A 19906-nucleotide genomic window follows, 5' to 3' on the forward strand; every position below is an offset into this window, starting at 1 on the left:
ATTTCAGTCACTTCTTTTATAGAAAGGCTTTCTGATGGTGAAAATGTAGTCTATTATATTAGTGTAAGGGATCACATCTTTCCATTTTTATCTGTCACTGTCTGAAAAGTTCTTGTTACTACTGCCAGCTAATAGAGTCGCTTCTCTAGCTCAGCGGGTAGAGGCATGTGCTGTCTAACTTCTCAGCCTATCTAATTGCATCATTACAGTCTGTGCTGGCTGTCTCATCTAGCTGTATAAAGTAATTAAGTTGCCCCACTACTGAGCTGCTGGTGCTGAACGTCAGTGCCTGGTACTGCCTTGCAGCGGGCTTGTTCTTCAGGTGTAGCTCAGGCATTTATTGTCTCTTGAGGGTACTCTGTGGGTGTACGCATTGCTTCTGCCAGCTCTTAGATATTTTATCTTGGTAAATTGTGTATTTTAGTGTCCGTGAAAGAAAAATGGTCCCTAGATAATTCTGTTTGCGGATGTATTTAGGCATTGAAACTCAACTATTCTCTGTTGTGCTGCCCCTTAACAAATCAGGAAGGAAAAAAAAGAGCTATTTTTGGTTTATATTCTCAGCTCTGAAGGGTCAATATGGTTGCTGAGAATCATCAAAGGATGGCGGTATGCCTCACACACGCTTTGTTTTTTCACTGGGTATGCTTCCCTGCCAGCCGTGCTGGGTGACGATGGTTCCCGTTCTCGACAGTCATGTGTTGCAGTGAATCCCCCACCCAGAACTGGTTTCTCTTTGCCAGGCTCTAAGGGTTTTAGTCGGACTTTTTGCTGAGACACCACAAAGAATTAATCCTAGCACACAGGAGGATATGGATGTATGCTTTTGCTGTCTACTGCTCTTGGATTTCTTTTGGGACTCTAGGTGTTAAATAGTAGTGCCAGTAGTTCCTTTCTTCTGTTTTACCTTGATATAACCTTGAGTACAGGAATAACACACCAGTGAGCTGATACGATACTAGAAACTTACATACAAAAAGCAGTATTGCAGGTTAGGCAAAAATGTATTGTTAAAATCCTTCTTTCCAAGGTGAGGTAAATTCTTTGTCATCACATCATGTCATACAAATTTAAAAGTTGATTCACTGTAGTTAGTTATGCAGTATGTTTCTGTCCCAAAACGAGAAATAATTCATGGGCAGAAATACCCCTTTATCTATGAGGGGGATGGATGTCTAATGTAAATTGAAAGCAGTAAGACTTGTAATCAGCATCCTGAGCTATTTTGCCCTGCTGTTAAGCGTTGACGGTGGGAGAAGCGAATCCCTCCTAAACTCAGCGTTCTTTTGCAGGGCTTGAGCCCCAGTCACCTCCAAAAGCACCGCCGGGGAAGACATCAATAGGACCAGCTCCACTGAGCTTCCGTGCCCAACTGAAAAGGAATGAAGATGAACTTGATCCAACCTGTGCAGCTGCCACATGGAAACTTATTAAAGACAAACTGCCAAAGTTACCGCCTCCACATGCCAGGTTATCTTTGGTTTAATTCGTGTAGAAACCTCTTGCTGTTACTTCTATTTGTTGTGAAAGCACACAGAAAAGTGCCCATGAACTAGGCAAGCTGCTAAGACTGTCTTGGTTTCATTTTGAATTACAGTTCTTTTACTGACATGTACATTCACTGCTTAATATTGGGAATTTTCTTAGTGGCACTTAAGGAATATTTTACTACTCACTTGGTTTAGGTTTTATTTGGTGTAAATGGCCGCAATGAAAAGATAAAATATTCCCTCCTTTCCTAACAGAAAAAACCCCTTCCCGTTTATTTGGGTAATGTTTGGTTTGCAACTAAACAGAACGTATCCTGATGCTAAGTTAGAAAGTAGTTTCAACCATCTCTCGCTTCCTAGTGACTTATGCTGTCAGCGCTGCCTGGAGGCGTGTTTTACTGATTCCAAAGGTGTATTTGGTATTAATCCTATTCAGAGTTTACTGAAATTCCAGCCTTGTCTAGCATTTATCTGTGATTTCGGGGTAAGACTGAGTAATCTACTCAGTGCGTATTCCTGAAAAGAAACTTCTGCGTTCGCCAAGAAAGCCCCCCAAAGCTAGCAAACCGTAATGTAATCTCAGAAAGGGGTTTAGTTCATTAGAACTTTGGAGTATTCAGGTGTACCTTTTGACTTTTAATCTTTAAAAATTTAATGTTTCTTTAAGGTGACTCAAGACCCTTTGAAGCTCTCTTAGTGAATACCCAAGGTCTCCATAGTAGTACTCTGTTTTTCGAGGACTTTGTACTCTGTAGTGGTGTAGCTCAAAGAATATTGTGAGTCTGCAAGATGGAATTTTGTCAATGAAAACAGACTTTGCAATCTGTGTGACTGCCATGCACACACGGGCAGGAGTTTACAGAAAAAAGATCTTTCTAAAAATGGTTTGTTGTAGCTCCACTTACAGTACAGCCTGTATGATCCACTACTGCCCCCATTGGATCTCTAGGCTTCTACACCTATGCTGTAATACACTTTGTTTTGCTTTAGCTGAATGAGGAGTTAAGCTTCATGGTGCAATGTGACTGTATAGAGAGTGTGTAGTGTTATGGTCTGTATCCTTTAAAAAACACAAAAAACCAATACTCTAAAGGTATTTGTAGTTCTAGATCTAAGATAATATTAGCATTGGGGTAAAGAACTAATGAAAAGAGAGAAAATGTTGTGATCATTGCTGTTCTGTATTGAGTTTTCATAAATTTTTTCCAGTGACTCTGCAACTACTGAGCCAGCAGCCTTGGAAGAGCCTGACAGTAAGAGAAGAAAACTAGAAGAAGAAAGAGCTAAAGCTCCCGTCATGCCTTTTGGATTAGATCTTCACTACTGGGGGCAGGATCAGCCAACTGCTGGGAAGATTCTCAAGTAATGCTCTTTTTCTTTTAAGACAAATTAAACAAATACATACAGATTTACTTGTACTCGGAGGTCATGCAGTGGGGTGACTGCTATTTCTTTTGATAATTACTTTTCTTCTTTCCCTTGTGCTGTAGGACCCATAAACAAAGTTCAGAAATTCTACCTTAAAATGTTATTTGTTTTGAGAAGATGTGATACTAATTAAATATCCTTTGATGCTTCAAAGCACATTTTTTGTGCTCTTTCATGTTTGTGTATTATTTGCAGCATGGCATCACTCACTTCAATTTAAATTGGTACCTCATTATGCAAAGTGCTATGCAAGCGCATGATAGACGGTCCCTCTGCTGCGGACTTTACAGTCTAAATAAATAGCAGACAAGGTAGGAGAAAGGCTAGGGAGGTGTCAGGAGTATTTTTCCTTACTTTACAGAGTGGTAACTGAGGAAATTGATATGCTTGTTCAATCACGCAAGAAGTAGGTGGTACCTGCAGGAACTGAATTTGGATCGCTCACTTTTCATTCTTGCCTGGGAAGGTTTTGTGTTTCTTGGACATGAAGTATTGCTGGCTTGGGGAAAACTTTAGCAATGCCAGGGAGAAGAGATGGTAGGTATACCTCAGAAATTCTTTCTAGCAGTCAGTTTTTAAAACCCCTTTTTAGGACTAGTATTTTTATATGAAAGTTGGGATGCAAAGTCCTTTCTCTCCGTATAAATTTCCTTTAAGTCCATGAGAACTTTACTATCACTGTATACTATACCTGGCTTGGAAAAGGCAAAAACCATTGACTGCCTGGGTTGCAAATCAAACTTACATATTCTATATAATATATTACATAAACTTATATATTACTTTAACTTTGTTTGTTTCTTATCAAAACAAACAAAAAAAACCCTACCCATGACCACAGTGTTTGCAGAAAGAAACAAGAGGAAAGTGTTGCTGCTGTATCTGATTGCATAAAATGCTGAATATGTTTCAAATTATTGAAAGCCAGTGAAATTCGATACATGATAGTGCTTTAACAGCATCACTCCAAGCTTTGGATTCTGTCTGGTGTGGTGTAAGCTTTTCAAAGCCTATAAAATGGTTAAGATTTTCAGCAGGGCTTTAAGAAGCATTTGTCTGTGATAATGCCAAAAAGGTAGTAAGGCTTTATTTTACATTGCAAATGAGTTATTCAAGTCATAAGTGGAATCAGAAGCATATTTCACTGCCTGTCTGCCTTGTGCTGTACTGTATTATTTTTATGCTTTCCAATAAAATAGAGGGCACACTTCTGAACCTTATAGTCTATAACTACAGATAGGCCAATCTAACTAAAGATAATTTAAGTAACTCTGCATACACAATACCATTGACCCCTGGGTATAAAATATATTTATTGCAAAATTAAGGTGGTCATTGGCCAGCTCCTTTAACTATTCTATATGCACACATACTGTCTCTATAAGATGCCTAGGAAAAAAAAGCAAACCCAAAAACCAGACAACACATATGGAATGTGTATGGAATTTGAATTTTTAAAATCTGAAGTGGAGAAGTCTGTCCCCTTCACCTATTTAACACTACACTTACTTAATTACAGCATTTACAATAAATTAAGATTTTGATAGTGAGAATGTAGCTACCAGGAAGAGGATTTTTCTAAAGAAGTTCTGTTTAGCCGGTAAATGATAAACCGCCATCTTCTCTAGAATGTAACAGTAACTGTGGGGTTTACAAAAGGTTTGAGTCAAACTATTTTCCGTGCTTCTGTCCTCACTCGCACAACTCATTAAGCTAGTTTAAGAGTTCATTTTAAGAGTTTATAAAGCTGTAATAGTACTTTTTTTTTTTGGGGGGGGGTGTTATAATGGGGGTGTTGGTGGTGGTGTATACTGCAGTGTTGTACTGTGTAGAGACTGCTATGCCAGTTTAACCAACTATTTTGGATAGCGTGGGCCTTCCAAACTCATCTACCCTCCTCCTTGAATTAAATTAGCTTACTCGGAGTAATTAGCTGGTGCAGCACTTTCTATGACTGTGACTAGGATATTTGAATTAGCTCATTTAGCACTTTCTCCAGGATCTCTGTATGCATCATACTGGTTTTAGAATTTATATTTATTCAAGTTTTTTATAAGCTTCCCATCATCTTAGGAATGAAGTTGATATAAATTTGTTGAAAGACTGCAACATTTCTCCAGAAGCTGGACTACCTTTTAGATTTCAGTTAACCATTACTTGTCTTTTATTCCTCCAAATGTATAGCTATGTAATTTCTATTAAAGCCTCTGTCATTTGTCTAGATCAGTAATACCCTTTCTATGAATGTGAGTGGAGTGTTGATCTTCCAGTTGATTATCTGTTCCCCTTCTGATCCCTCTTACAAACAGGTTTTACTTATCACATGCGTAATTTTTTCAAACAAAGATCTCATGTTCTGCCTTTTTAAAATGTTGTTTAAATTACAAAAGCAGGAAATCAGAAAACTTTGGGAATTAGCTCTGCTTTGTTCTTTTCTAACCTGCCTGTAAGTCATGCTGGGAGAAAACAAGTTATATGCTTGTAGTAAACAATAGTAGTTATGAATATCTGTGTAGGAATCGGGCTATTTTAAGTCCAGTTCCCAAATACTGATAAATGATACGTAGAGTGAAACATCACTTTAATATTCCTGAGATTTGTTGGATGCAGATTCAGGAGGGTGATATTAAGTAGAACTCTTTCCTAATTGGAAAGGTTGGCGCGCACAACTGTTAAATGCTTCTTCATTCTCATGTAACTGTAATTTGATAATTTAGAGGGGGAGGGGAGTTCAGACCACCAAAGGACACTAGATTTTTACTAAGAGATTCTGTAAGGCTACCTTGCATATAGAAATCCTGTATGGTGTCTTTTTAGGAATGCTTTCCCCTCCCTGTGTCTGTAAGGTTAGTAACACAGAGCTACCATCAGTCTTGTTTTCAAGATTGTGTTAGAACTAAGCAAATAAGAAATTTATTTCATTCTTTTATTTACTGGCTATTGTACAATCTTGCCACATAATTTCTGATGCTAAAATACTGTACCATTCAAATGTTTGACTGAAGTCATATTGGTATATTATAAAGATTCTTGGAGCTTTTTTGTTAGCCTATAGTTTGCAGAATTGTGTCATTGAAAACTTTATTTTTAACCAAAAAATGTGGAAAAGTATTGCGAGGCTTAATGTTGAACTAGCCTCCACTGTAACTCTTTTGCCTTTATCCCCTAATTTACTAGAATAAAGTTATTTGGGTTTTACGGCAGGTTAGAATTTTTCTGTCACTAGTGAGGTATATTCGCTGAAGAAATTACTGGGATAGCATGAAGCTCTTTAACCAGGATTTTACCTGTTGAACTTTTTTCTGATGATTTGGCAAACCATAGAATGGCTTCAAAATTGCTTAATCCCTTTTTAAACCTAGTTCTTTACATAGTTTTAGATGGTCAGCTACTGCAGTAAAGCCAGCAGCTATATGTGTTGTAGGTTGCTAAGGTCAGGTAATTTCCCCCACTTTTTTTTTTCCCTTGTGATCTGCGGAAAACTTGCTTTGATAAAATTCATCAAAACTCTTCGGGCCCACTGAAGTAATTCTTTAAGTATTGGGTTGTGTGCTTTGCTGAATTGAGATCATTGTGATTAGTGAAGCCAGTGTTCATGTATACATGGTTCTGCAGTCTACAGAAGGCAAAGTCTCAGAAGAAGAATGACATATGAGGATATTAACGAGTGAGAGGAATTGGATATGGATAGAGAAAATCCTCTCAAGTCAGTCTGGGACTGATTGGGTGGAAGAGCTATGTGGAAGAAAGGGATTGTGAAGTGTCCTTTATGAATTTTAAGTCCTTATCAAGACATCTAGATATGTCCGTTTTGCTTGTAATAAGCAGCAGACATGCAGGCTGGATTTTTTTTTTTTTTTTGCTTAGTTTTGCTGTATTTTTTCTCTTTAACTTCCTGTTTCCTTAAATTTGGGATGGATTTGTTGTTGTTTAACTTCAGATGTCTTAAAGTTAGGTATCTAAGCTTAAGCTGGTCACCCCAATTTCTTTTCATGATTAAGGAAAAGAACCATTTACCATCAGAGGGACAGTCATTGCATCCTAAGATTAGCATTTAAAATGAGTCAGGTAATTATTCTCTGGGGTTGAGTGTTTCTTACTGTAGACTATTGGCAGCCTAGGGTGGCTAATGTGAAATTATGTGAATACTGTTGAGAAAATTTGACAATACTACATCACTCAAGGGCCCTTACTCCCCTTCTCTCTCACTCCCCACGTTCACTGACATGGTACTAATCTTCTCTGTATGGCTGCCTGTATGTGTCTGTAAATATAGGTAAGATCACTGTTTTTAAAATAGATTTTCAATGGATTAGCTTAATTTCTTAGAGGAACGCGCCGTAAGTTTCTCAGACTTACGGACACTGTATAGGAGAATATGGAAGAAAGAATCTCTATAAGGCTCAGCTGATTGTTTGCTCTCTTCCTTGCTCTCAGTGTATTGTAACATACTCTGATTTCAGCTCCTGCTTCTCTGCTACGGCGGGAGTACAGCTACCAGGAATGAGATCAGACAACTTAAGATCAAACTGTTTCCTCCCTGATCTATCTTCTGTGTTTAACCGTAGAAGTGTTCTGTTATGAAGAATGTTAACTACAGAATTACAAAGCTATTCACTGAAACTGGGTATTGGATAACTGACTCTGTCAGTTCACGAACTAGAGCTAAGACTTGTAATAGGTTAGCAGGTTAAACAAGAAATCAATACTAGACAGGCTTTGGTGGTATTTTAAAAACATCTTCATAATGTAGGAGTCATAAGAAAGAATGGAAGATTCCTAGGTTTTTCTAATTCACTAGTAAAGCTTCCCTTCCTTTTACATCTAAGTTTACCACAGGATTATACTGGCATCTTTATGTGCTTTCTTGCAACTTTGACTGTGAAGAATTTTCATTTGTTGTTTTCCCAGGTTTGCTTCTGAACATCGGTTTTGGGCACCCAATGAAGTAGAGGAAGAAGTGGAAAATAAAGAAATAACTGAAATGTTGAAAACTAGATATATAACGTTTGCTGGCAAGTTTGAACCAGTGAAACATAGATGTCGAGCACCAATGCCTGATGGAAGTCTGTGTGAAAGACAAGATCGGATTAAGGTAGGCACCGAGTTACATAACTTCCAGGATACGTGCTACATGGAGAAGATCTCATTAAAACATATCTATAAAAGTTTATTTCACATTGTAAATATAGCTCAAGGGAGTGGAAGAAAGTTGTGTCTGGAGAAGTTTGCTGTTAATATGTGCTTCATGCGGGAAACATCCTTTTGGTAAGGAAGCTATGAACATTTAAGGAACTCACAAATATTTTATTTATTCATCATAGGTATTTATATTTTATTTATTACTGTGATATATGAGTACCTAGCAGTAAAGCCGAGACAGTTAGTTGATTGCCGAAAAGTTTTCCTTATTTAGAGGCATATTTGATATTAACTGTTTTTAGAAACGTGAGCGTATGAGGGGCAAAGATATTTAATTTACAAATTAGGTTTTATGAAAGATAAATCCTACACAGACTCAAACTATGAGCCCCATTGAGCTTATTATTTGGCTTAAATAGTTTGTACTAGTATCCCTGTTCTTCCTGTATTATCTGAGCTGAAGGATCTGAATGCACTAAAATATTTCAAATGGGATTGTTACAGGATAGAGATACAGCATAAACAACAACATAGAATGCAGCATTGGTGCCCTTGTTCCGGACTTGACAGGATGCACTACCTGGCCTCTTGAAATAGGATATTCATGTCACAAAGAGCTTATTTCTTTGAGATTCTGAACATATTAAACACTTGATATTTACGGGATCCTAATGCTTTCTAAGCGGAACTGGGAATTAAGTGTAGAGTTTTGTTGCTTGATTCCAGTGTATGGCTGTAAGCTATGTTGAATAACACGTAAGCATTTTCTTTCAATTCATAAGTTTTGAGATTTATGGGTGTTTTTCCCCCTTTCTTTCTGAAGTGCCCATTCCATGGGAAGATAATTCCTCGGGATGATTCTGGGGTTCCCATTAACGCAGAGGACAGAGCCAGAGAAGAGAAGATGCGATTTGAGAAGCAAGCGGCTCAGCCAGGTTTGTATTTGCACGGCATCTTTAAAAAATAAATAAACAAAAATTTAAAAATATTAGGCAGAGGTGGAAAATAAGCTTTAAATGTAAGCATAATATCTTTATTGTATGTATGTTTGTATATATATTGTATACAATATTTACAATGTCTAGAATATATTTACAACCCAAACAATAATTGCCTATATTGTACCTACATTGTATCTATATGCTTCATATATTGCATCTACAGTGTATTGTATCTATACTGTATATGTCTATACTACAATGTGTATTGTATCTCTGTGTAGATACAGTGTAGATACAAGTTGGACAACAATCTGAGTCTACAGTTAGACAACAAATGTGACAGGCTACATGGAGGAAGAGGGACGATTCTTTTGTTGCTAAAAGCACGGATTGAGATCCACAGAACTGGATTATATTTCTGTTTTGCTCCTAACCACATTCTCTCATTTCAATTCTTGTTGATTTTAATTTGCAATGATTTTTGCTTATGTGGTAAATATGGGTATGTGTCTACACAGAGTAAGGTTAACATTGTGTTTGTTCTTTATTTCCAATAGTTATCATAGTGTTCCTAACACTGCTCAGATAGGCAAATTATAGCCTTTATCTTAAGGAATGTGTTTATTAAGGACAATTAAACCTATTTCCCGGGAAATGCTTGACAGTGACGGTTCCTATGCTTCTGAAAAGAAGTCATCTAATCTTGCTGGTCTCTAACAGTTGTGATTTATGTAATCTAGCGATAATATTATTAGGATCACTGCGTTACCACGAATATTGGCAGAGTGTGGGGTTTTTTTTGTCACAATGTGGGAACTTATTTTTCCTTTATCTATTCATATCTATCATATTCTGTATTTCCTATATCTGCTCACTTACTATGTGTGCTTTAGAAGGAGAATTCTTAGCCTTGTTATGCCGTACGCCTGTGCAGCATCGCTAGAAAATACTGTGAACTAGGGAAGCCCTCACCTTGGGCTTTACTTCATTGGCATTATCACTAGTCTGGATATCCTAATAGGCATGGTGTTTGCGATGGGTTTGAGGATGGGAGCAAGCTATGTGATTGTTTCCACGTTACTGTGCAATACTCTGAACTTTATTTTTAAACAATGGGGGTGGAGAGCAAAACTAATGACCTTCTCCTTGCATCCTGGCTGCTGCTTTCAGGTTTGGAGGGAAGACTTATCCTTCCCCAAGATTATTTGGGCATTTTTAGCCAGGGTAAAGCTTTGGACTGATAAGGAATGCAGGCAACGAGAAAGACAGCAAGCAATGAATACACAGGCAGGAAGACTTCCAAGAGGAATAAGAGACTCTTTTGCAATAGTACAACTAAACCTCATTAGTGATAGACCAGAAAGTAGATTTTCATGAAGCACCAGGGGGACTGCAACCAGGAAGCTACTGGAAGTTGATGGACTGCAAAGGAGGATGGGAGAGAGGGATCTGTCCAGCAAAGACATAGTGTATAATTGGAGGGGACAGATTAGTTTTCAAAGCTTTTCTTTAATCTGCCTTCCTCCAGAAGGTCTTAGTTTTTTCTGGTTTAAGTTATTTATTCTAGGTGAGTATTCAGTATTCTAATTAAATTTGCTCATAGACTTTATCATTTTGGTATCTTGCAGTATACTCCCTTAAAGGAGTTAGTTCTCTCTTAAGCTCTGACTCAGAATTTCACCAGTTTCACAGTCAGGTATATTATTAATAAGGCTACTGAACCTTCCACGAGCATAAAGAACAGCTGTTGATCTGTTATTCAAAAAGGTCTATCGCAAATGAATATGCATTTAAACATGCAACTGACCCACCCACTTTCCTTTAGTACTGATTTGGCCATCTTTGAGTGACTGTGCTTGGCAATTATCAGCACCACAGGAATGCAGCGGTTACTGAACACCTTCTGGTGTCTGCATGTGTCGAAGTGCTACATTTGGAGGCAGTTTCCATCCTTGTCCAGGTGGAGCGAAGTGCTCGAAACTGGCATCCAGCCAACAGCATGGGCATGGTTGGACTGTCAGAGTGAAGCCAAGCCAGTGGTGTGGACATGTGCTAAAAAGGAAAGTTTCCAACTTAGTTATGACAAACTAAAACTATCAAACTAAACTATCAGGTGTTCTTGAGGGACTTGTTTCTAACTAGAGACTAATACTCTGGTATAAAAATCGCTTACACTGAAAAATATTGATTTTTTTTTTTTCTGGGAAATTGCCATTGCTGGAGGCTAGACATAATATTTATTTTTATTACAGTGTCAGCTCAATGTTGTTAGAGGCGTCTCACCTCTGGCCCACAAGGGTGTGTATGTTAGTCCCAAACCAGTGTTGACATGGCTGCCTTGTGTTATTGAGTGCCATTGTTAAGCTGAGATGTCATACAAAGGTCCATCCCATCTGTCTGGGGAGGTACTGAACAAGCTATGGCACTTAATTTATTGGACAAAACCTTACAGGTTTCTAAAGCCGTATGTATACCAGATGTCACTAAATACTTTTATCTACTGCTTTTTGTTCCTTTCTTTTTTTTCAGTGCCTCAGTAGTTTTAGATTTGTTTTATAATATTTTCATCAACCCTTTAAACTGCTTTCCAGTTTGTTTATTTGGGCTTGTGGTTTGGGAGGCTTGCACTGGGGTTTGTTGTTGGTTTTGGGTTTGTTTTTTTTTATTTTTACAAAGGACTTGAAGCAAGTCTGAGCAGTGCTGCTGTGGAAGATACACAAGTGGGACCCACTCTGTACAGTGTATGCTTTGGTCTTATGATTGACAACATAATTTGCTAATGATGACAGTTTGAAAAACGCCAAACAAAATTTGGGGATGGTTAAATTGCACCAAAATTCTTCCTACATCTTTTTCTTATTGGATGGTACATTTATTTTCATCCTTGTGCGGTTGAAGGGGAAAACAATTACATGAAAGTAATACAGTTTGTGCAATAATGACTATGTTTTGACAACACTGTCACTGTTATTATGGAGCACTTTTTAACTTAGTATAAAATCTAAATTCTAGCTAATGTCCACAAAATGGTGCTTTGGGCTCTTTGGTCCTGAAACAATGAATCAGGTGGGATTACACTGACCTGCTAATCTGCAGTGTTCATCCTTTTCCAATAGTTCACACATAGGAGCAAATTAAGTGCCTATTTTTTGTGTCAACCTTGAAGAGTATCTGGTTTTTCAGCCCTTAGTGACTTGTTAACAAACAGGTATCAGGACAGGCTGGTGAAGGCAGGCCGCTGGCCAGTCAGATGTGAAATAGCATCTCTCTACTAACTACAGTATTGATTCCCGCCTACCATTGCAAACTGTGTAATTTTCTTTTCCCTGCTGCTAAACTCAGTAACAATGTATGAAGAGCTTTAGGGGCCCATCAATGCTCAAAAAGGCTGCTCTTCCCTGGCATTCTATTGATTTTTCTCAAAGGCTTTTAAATTGCTCCTTCATTTTACTCAAATGCTCATTTCATCTCTACTGGATGCCGGCGTTTTTTCGTTGTGTTTAAACAATTGCTCCATTCACTGAGTTCCTAAACTGTGACGCCTTCTTATTACCGGGAGATAAACTGTTTAGACAGTTTTCCTTAATCTTGGATTAATCGTTCCTGTATCTGAATTGTGCTGTTCTGTATTCCTTCACTAAAAAAAAAAATAAAAAATAAAGTCTGTGAGGTCTTATGATCTATCAAGTATACGTGTTCTATTTTCTCCTTCTATACTTCTGCTCAGTTCTTGCATGGCTTCATTTTCCTCATGCCTTTTGGTGTGTTAGATTTTAATCAGTCCGTGCTTTCATGTATCATAGTAGGTTGGATCTAACCTTTCCTTGGAAAATTGCTCTGGTATTCCTAAACACTGTGTTCTTAAGTGAGGACATTGCTTCTGACCTTCCCGAAATGTTATTGCCAGTATTTGTCACACTCAGTGACGATCTTGGCATATAAGTGAAATTGTATAGTTGTTTAGAATTGTTTATTTTTCTATATCTACATAGATGTTAAATAAGGGTTGTAGACATTTGGTGTTAGAATTTCTGCAGGCAACAAAGGCCAACTGACTGACACATGGGAAACTATGACAAATGACAATTACTGGTTGTTAAAATACAGAATTCTGACATTTGTGCTGAGTTTGGACCATGTTACTCATTGAAGTGGTACTTGCTACATCTGTATACTCAAAATCTTTATAATGCAATGCCGTTTTTCTAAATTTCCACTTGAAGATATCCATCCTCTAGCCACATTTTTACTTTCCACTTTGTACTGTGTTACCTTGTGCTGATATGCAAGACTCTACACTAAAGGTGAAAGACCACTGCTTCCTCAAAGAGTTTACAGTCTAAATTGTTCATGGCTTTTTCCCGTGGTGGCATCTATCATCAGAATCCTTTTTGTAGTGTGTGGTTGGATTCTGAAGCATTAAGGTTTTGAAAAAACTGTAAAACAAGTCTTTGGTGAGATAAATTAACTCTTGTGCTATTGTCAAGAGAAGAAACTTGATTTAGATAATTAAACTGATGAATTGTAGTAAATTGTAGAAATTCAATTGTAGAATTCAAATTGTAGAATTGTAGAAATTCAAAAGTAGTATCTTTTTCAGATGCAAAATTGGGCTCAGGACAACAGGGTCATGTTGTCTTATTCAACAGTGCTTTTTAGGTGTCAGATACCAGTTGCAAGTTTTAAAACAAATACGATTCCTTAAGGCAGAAATGTTATAATGTTGTCAATCTCACTCTGCATAAAAGATGACATATTTCATATCTATGTTTATTTTTAAGCTTACTCAAAATTTATTTCTGGAGATAAGTTCCTCAGCTACCTTGTTGGTATTCTGTTCAATTTCTAAATAATAATCATTGCGTTTTATGTCACTTCTCCTACATGGAATAGTTCCCTTGAAATTTTGCTACTGTACTATTGTGAAAACTTGACATAAGTCTTCCTACAGAACCGTTTTATCTACAGCAGCTAATAATAGATACTAATCCCAGACTGGCAGGGCTTTTTCATCAAGATCTGTCGTTTTGGCTAACTGCTTTATCCTTCCCTTCCTTTGTGTATGCAACTTACAGGACAGCGACTCTGCCTTTGCCTAGTGGTGCCAAGAACCCGTACCTTAGGAGACTGCAAATTCTACCTGGGTTTGGAGTTTCAAAGTGCATGCTTTCTCTTTTAAACAGAGTGGCGAGATCCAGAATTCATGAGAGAAGTTGAAGCAGCTACAGGAATGGATCTTGGTTCCTCTAAAAATAATGGAAAAGGAGGGAAAAAGAAAGGGAAGAAGAAAAAATATCCAAATCTGACAGACCTGAAGCAGCAGGCTAATACTTCTCGTTCCCGGCTTGAGAAGAAAGTCTTCAATAAGTAAGATGCTTATGTTCTCTGAAGCCTGATAAATTTCTGTTTCCCTTTGTTTCAATGGTACTTTCTGTTTCTACATTAATATGCACTTACTAAACAACTTTCTGCGCTAACTGCAGACCAAGAATGCCTTCCATATCTCTGGAGGGTAAAGAGTAGTAGGTACTGATGACCAAGGTTATTTCTTTGAGAACAATTTTCAGCTAATTTACAAAATTTTCCTATGAAAGATTCCCCCCCCCCCTTAATTTTTTTTTCATCCTTTAATTGCTGTAGTGGCTTCTCTGGATGATCATTTATTAATCAGATGGGTGCTACTTTATGTGTGCAAATAGTACAGGATCTGGAAAGAAGGTTCAGAGTGACAGAACTTGCAGCATCAGACACACTGTAATAGTGTACTTGGAGGGAAAATCAAGTTCTTCTTTTAGAAAGCCTAAGGTGGGCTGGCCTGAGCAGAACTTCAATTAATAAAAGGATCTGTCAAAAACACTTGGGGTTTGCCATGTAGCAGTGTCTTGGCGGTTGCCCTTGAGCCTCTGGTGTATGCTTATAGACCTTCCCAAACTTTTGACTGCTGCCTGAGCTTCCTATGTATTTTCTCTCACTCTTAAGTATACTAAATTACTAGCTGGGCTTGATGCGGTGTGTTCCAATCCAGTATCTACACACAGTGATCCCTGTGTAATATTCAGTAAGACACTGCCACTATGTTTTTTTTTTTCTCCTCCTTTACTGAGAATGCATTCAGTTGGTTAAGAAAAATTATTTGGATTCTTGTGTTATGGTGCTTGTTCACTTAACCCCTGCTGTCTTTTGTAAATATGAAGGACTGGAACCTCCTGCAGGTCTCTTTTCAGTGTAAGAGTTTAGAGATAAGCATTTCCTGTACCAGAAACGCAGTGTTCTTCCCATGATGGTGCTATTTCTCTACGTCTCCCTTGCCTCCCAGCCCTTGTGTAATCAGTAGCTCTTGGCCTACGTTTAGCTCAAGAAGGTACTGTTTGGATGGCATTGGCATTTAGACACCTCAAACAAAGGAGTGCCCATGATTTATGTAGACATATGTGAGTTAACTTTAAAGCGGGTGCGCTAGCTCAGATCGAAGTGGAGCCTACCAACCCACCAAGCTGAACGGGTTTTAGAACTTAGAGTAGCTCCATATGTCCACTCTGTTACATCATTTCTAATATGTAGTTTTGGTTAGATGTGACTACAACATAAATTTGCCTAAGCATGCTCTGGTCTTTATCAAATGGGAAGCAGATGCAAGTATTTAAAGAGTTTCATATGTCAAAAATGGAGTAGTCAAAGGAAAGTGAAAAGTGCAAACTCATCAAATCAAAAAAGCAAAATTATTATTATAAAATCATCAATGCTGGGTTATTCCCTAAACATACTGGATGAGTTGAACAGCATCCAAGGCACAGTATTTGTTTAAACACTATTTTCCCTTTTCTGATATAATGGTTATAATAATAAAGCCAAATCTACGTTGCTTTTGGTTGCAGAAATAGCATGTTTTCTGTGAAATTCTCATGTTACCTGATCTTAGTTAGATCTTAGTCAGAGACATACCGTTCTAATGATCAGAATTTCATATCAGCTTTAACAAAATAAATTTTGAAAGCTGTTTTTGGTTTACCATGGTTTGTGCTAATGATTTTGAGTGTCTGTTAGTGCCAGGCATAGGGAATCAAACCTGTCATGTTTTAATAGGTTTCATGCTTTGCAGCACTAAACAAGATGATAACCTTGGCTCCTTATAACAACCCCAAATTACTTGAAATGTATAGGTGATAAACCCAGGCTCTAGTCTGCCAATAAAGTTAAGTGAAATTGCACACAGATCATCAAAGTGGGATCTCATTTCATTTACAGTATCGCACAATCCAGTGGTGCTAATGTAAAACCTACATGACATGAAAGTGTCAAGGCCACTCTACACTGCTAAAGGCTCACTTTTCTCCTACCAATTAGGCAATATTTGAAGTGTAAAACCATGGCCACATTTTCCTTACTCTGGTAACTTTATTGGCAGAATTTTGTTAAAAATATACCTCTTGCAAGGTGTTCAGAATGTTGGCTTTCATCACAATTGCTGCTGAGAAAATCTTTAATCCCACCATTTAGAAGTGTTATTAAGAAGTATCCGCTGTTTTCAGATGTTTCAAAATGGCTTTTGAAATGAAGCTGTTATAGAGAGCAGTTACCTATAACAGAAGTCAACTTGCCTCTCCGAGACAACCGCAGGAGCAGAGCTGGAATAGCGTGTAGGGCCTGATCCTGAAAAAGGCTGGTGCACACTGCCAGGTGGATGCCTTGTTCTCATTTTACTGCACAGCCTTGCAGCATCCTCAGGAGTGATAGAGAAAGGCAGATTGTGACAATGCAGAATCCAACAGGTAGCGATAGACTTGAAACCATCCACTTTGTGTGATAGAACTTTCTGACTGCGTTTCTGATGTAGAAATGAGACATCAGACAGTGCCATGTTCCTAAATGGGACATAGTCCCTCAAAGCAAGGCCTTGGCTAGTATACCTCCCATGTTGGCAGAGCATCCAGGCCTTTACAGAGAAGCGTTAGGAGGTAACTTCCTTCTTCATAAACAGAGATAGGTTGACATTTTAACATACCTGCATATATTAGCTCATATCTCAGAGATTTTGGGCTAGAGGCGCATCTAAAATAACCAATAAAAATGGAAACTCCAGTGAAGATTTCATTTTTATTCTGAAGAAGACTCTAGAGCCTTCTTCAAGCACAGCAGACGCTGCAGAGCGCTCGAATGCCCGTCATGAAGTAGCAGAAATCCCATTCCACTTTATATAAGAATAATATATTGGACATACTCTAAGCCCTTAGCTGTTCTGCAGCAGTAATGTATCCCTCTGCATAGAGATACATGACAATCTCTGGTGTCTTCCTAAACTAGTGTTGTGCTTGTGGATTAAATAGTTGCTGCTCAGGAATCGGAATGCTTCTGATGTGAGTAAAAGAGAGTTTTACTCTGCCCACAGCTGATAAAATGGGTTTTTAGGAACCCATGAAAGGAAAATTGCTAAATGAGCTATAGTTACATGAATTGAACAGCAAGCCCTTCCCTTACAAAAACATTCTAGATCCAGCAAGTTGGATTTTGTAAGGGTTTCGGAGTGTGATTTTTTTTTTATATATAGATATATATATATCCTGTTAAATGCTTTTAATTATTTTTTTCCTCAAGAGCAGTTAGGTGCTTTTGAAAATCAAACTTGGTATGCGTGACCATCAGAAATAATGCTAGGAGGGTCTAGTGCACAGCCATTAAGCTGAAAGACTTTAGTTTGTTTACTCCTGTTAATAAAATCATTGCTGAATTAAACTATTGGTATTGCTGCAGCTAATTTAGTTAACAAGACAAATTTGTTCAGCCTCATCAGTGCAGTGTTCACAGCCTGGTAGTGATTAATCATAGTTCATTTTTCCCCCCAACATTCATAAACATTCTCTGAGATTCTGTGGAATTAACATAACTGGTTTTATTTATTTATTTATTTTTATCTTTCAGAGCTGCTGTGAAACGGGTGGTGAAAGCAATGAACCAAGTGGACCAAAGAAAGCATGAGAAGTTTGCCAACCAGTTTAACTATGCACTGAATTAAACTGTAATAAAATGAAGGGCAAAGATGATTACACAAGAGTGCAACTACACAAAACCTTTATCACAGACCTTTGTATTTACACTAAAATACTGTGCTGGGTACATTTTTACTGGGGTAACTTTATAAATTTTTTTCAACTTCTAACTTATTTGATAATGAACACAAATTTTGACAAAGATTTGGTGATACAGAATTAAATGTATTTAACAAGGTAGTTATTTGAAATGTACATGAAATAGAGCATGTTTTTATGACCTGTACATACTGAATAAAGTGTTCAGGTTAGGGTTTTTTTTTTTTCCTTCCTAAGGGACTCATGTAACTTATACCTCATTTGCCAATATATGTGTCATAATTCGCCTCCACTTTCATGCCTTCAGAAAAAAGATGCTCTAGAAGCAATTAAATACCTACCAGAGATGACAATGCACAGAGTAGTTGCCCAGCCTACCATTCTAGAAAACGTGCCACAGCAAGCAGCATATTGGCTCGTGCAGTACCTCTAAAGACCTCTTGCATACATATTAAAGAAAAAAAAATAATCCAAATCAATTGATACCTTCTGATGATGAGCAGAATGGAGTTTGATTTCAGCAGGTCCAGTAGCCAATTCAAACTCAGTAGCTGTGGTACCAGTGGAGAAGCTGTATTGATGAAGGTCAGTCTGGTCAGCTTCTTGTCTGCTCAAGATGTCTCCCAGTATCTTTCAGAACTACATCTGAGAAGCACATTGCAAAAGTTTGTAGAGATACTCAGTATGTGCTGCAGTTTAACTGATACCAAAAAAGGTATCTTTTTTTATCACAGTACAAAGTGTAAGTATGATGAGGGTTTTTAAAATCATTCAAGTGGTATGCTGTACTTGTGAACTGCATGACTTGAATCAGTGAATATTTTATTGGTCTCAAGCCTGAGAGTGCATCTAAGAATCCAAATATAAACACAAGCATCTGCACTCTTCTGACTCCAGAGACAGTTAACACACATACTGAGATCAAGCAGCTGGATCCAATGGGGTTTGCTTTACTGGCTGAGTGCTTAATCACATCTCCCAAACCTGCTTTGCTGGCTATAGTCATGTTCTTAAGCAGAGTGACATTGACCAGCTGTGCTCTTGCAGGGTTTCATACAGCTTTATGAGTGAAGGAAATCCAGAATATTGAGGAGGATAGACTGAAAAAATCAAAGTGAACTGCAGAAGTCTTCAGTAAAATACAGAATACAAATTAGAATTGATTCTCTACAGCATTGGCTTAGTCACTCACCTCTTGGAGGTGTTTCATCATGCATCAAGAGACTCTAAGAATTAAAAAAAAAAAAGAAAACAAACTCCTCAGTGTAGCTTCTGACTGCCTCAGACAAAAGCTAATTTACAGCTCTGCCAAATACCTTTTGGCTTGCATGAGTACTGCTTAAAAAGCAATTAATGCTGGATCTTGATAGTTTATCTTGCAGAGCTTGGCAGTTTGGAAGACTTTTTCCTTTTCAACAGAGGTATTTGGAAGACGTACTTCTAAAGTACCAGAAATAAAATAATAAATAGCTAACTGAAAGCAAGAGTTTCAAAAGGTATCTGCTGCACTGGAAAGCAAAGCCACTTCTGCTATCGGTCTAGCTAACTTGGCAGTGAAGGCTCCAGGTGAAAACGTAGACAAGAACAAACCAAGTTCATCACCAGGTCAGTTGAATCAACTGCTAAACTGATTTTATTTCTTAGCAAAGATAAAGAGAGGAGAAAAAAAAAAAGAAAAAAACCAACAGCAGAACCTCACGTGTTTGAATGTAGTTTAGATCATTGGATGATGGAATCCCAAAACAGTGTAAATTAAACTGTTTGCTCTTGGAGGTTAACATTCAAAGACAGCTACAATGGTCGTGGTGCCACTATTCTAGAG

The 19906-nt window shown here is 37.8% G+C and overlaps 1 protein-coding gene across 1 annotated transcript in view; it reads left to right on the top strand.

The window, feature by feature from the left end:
• Window positions 1-19736, top strand: part of UVSSA (UV stimulated scaffold protein A) — a 59015-nt gene extending 39279 nt beyond the window's left edge. The window contains exons 9-14 of the mRNA XM_063336244.1: window positions 1293-1470; window positions 2700-2852; window positions 7830-8013; window positions 8884-8995; window positions 14185-14368; window positions 17918-19736. Of these exons, the coding sequence (XP_063192314.1) occupies window positions 1293-1470; window positions 2700-2852; window positions 7830-8013; window positions 8884-8995; window positions 14185-14368; window positions 17918-18011 (905 nt within the window). The 3' untranslated portion in view covers window positions 18012-19736. The remainder of the gene's footprint in view (window positions 1-1292; window positions 1471-2699; window positions 2853-7829; window positions 8014-8883; window positions 8996-14184; window positions 14369-17917) is intronic.
• The last annotated feature ends 170 nt before the right edge of the window (window positions 19737-19906 follow it).

The sequence above is a fragment of the Chroicocephalus ridibundus genome, chromosome 5 (genome assembly GCF_963924245.1).
Source record: "Chroicocephalus ridibundus chromosome 5, bChrRid1.1, whole genome shotgun sequence".
In the NCBI taxonomy this organism is placed as follows: domain Eukaryota; kingdom Metazoa; phylum Chordata; class Aves; order Charadriiformes; family Laridae; genus Chroicocephalus; species Chroicocephalus ridibundus.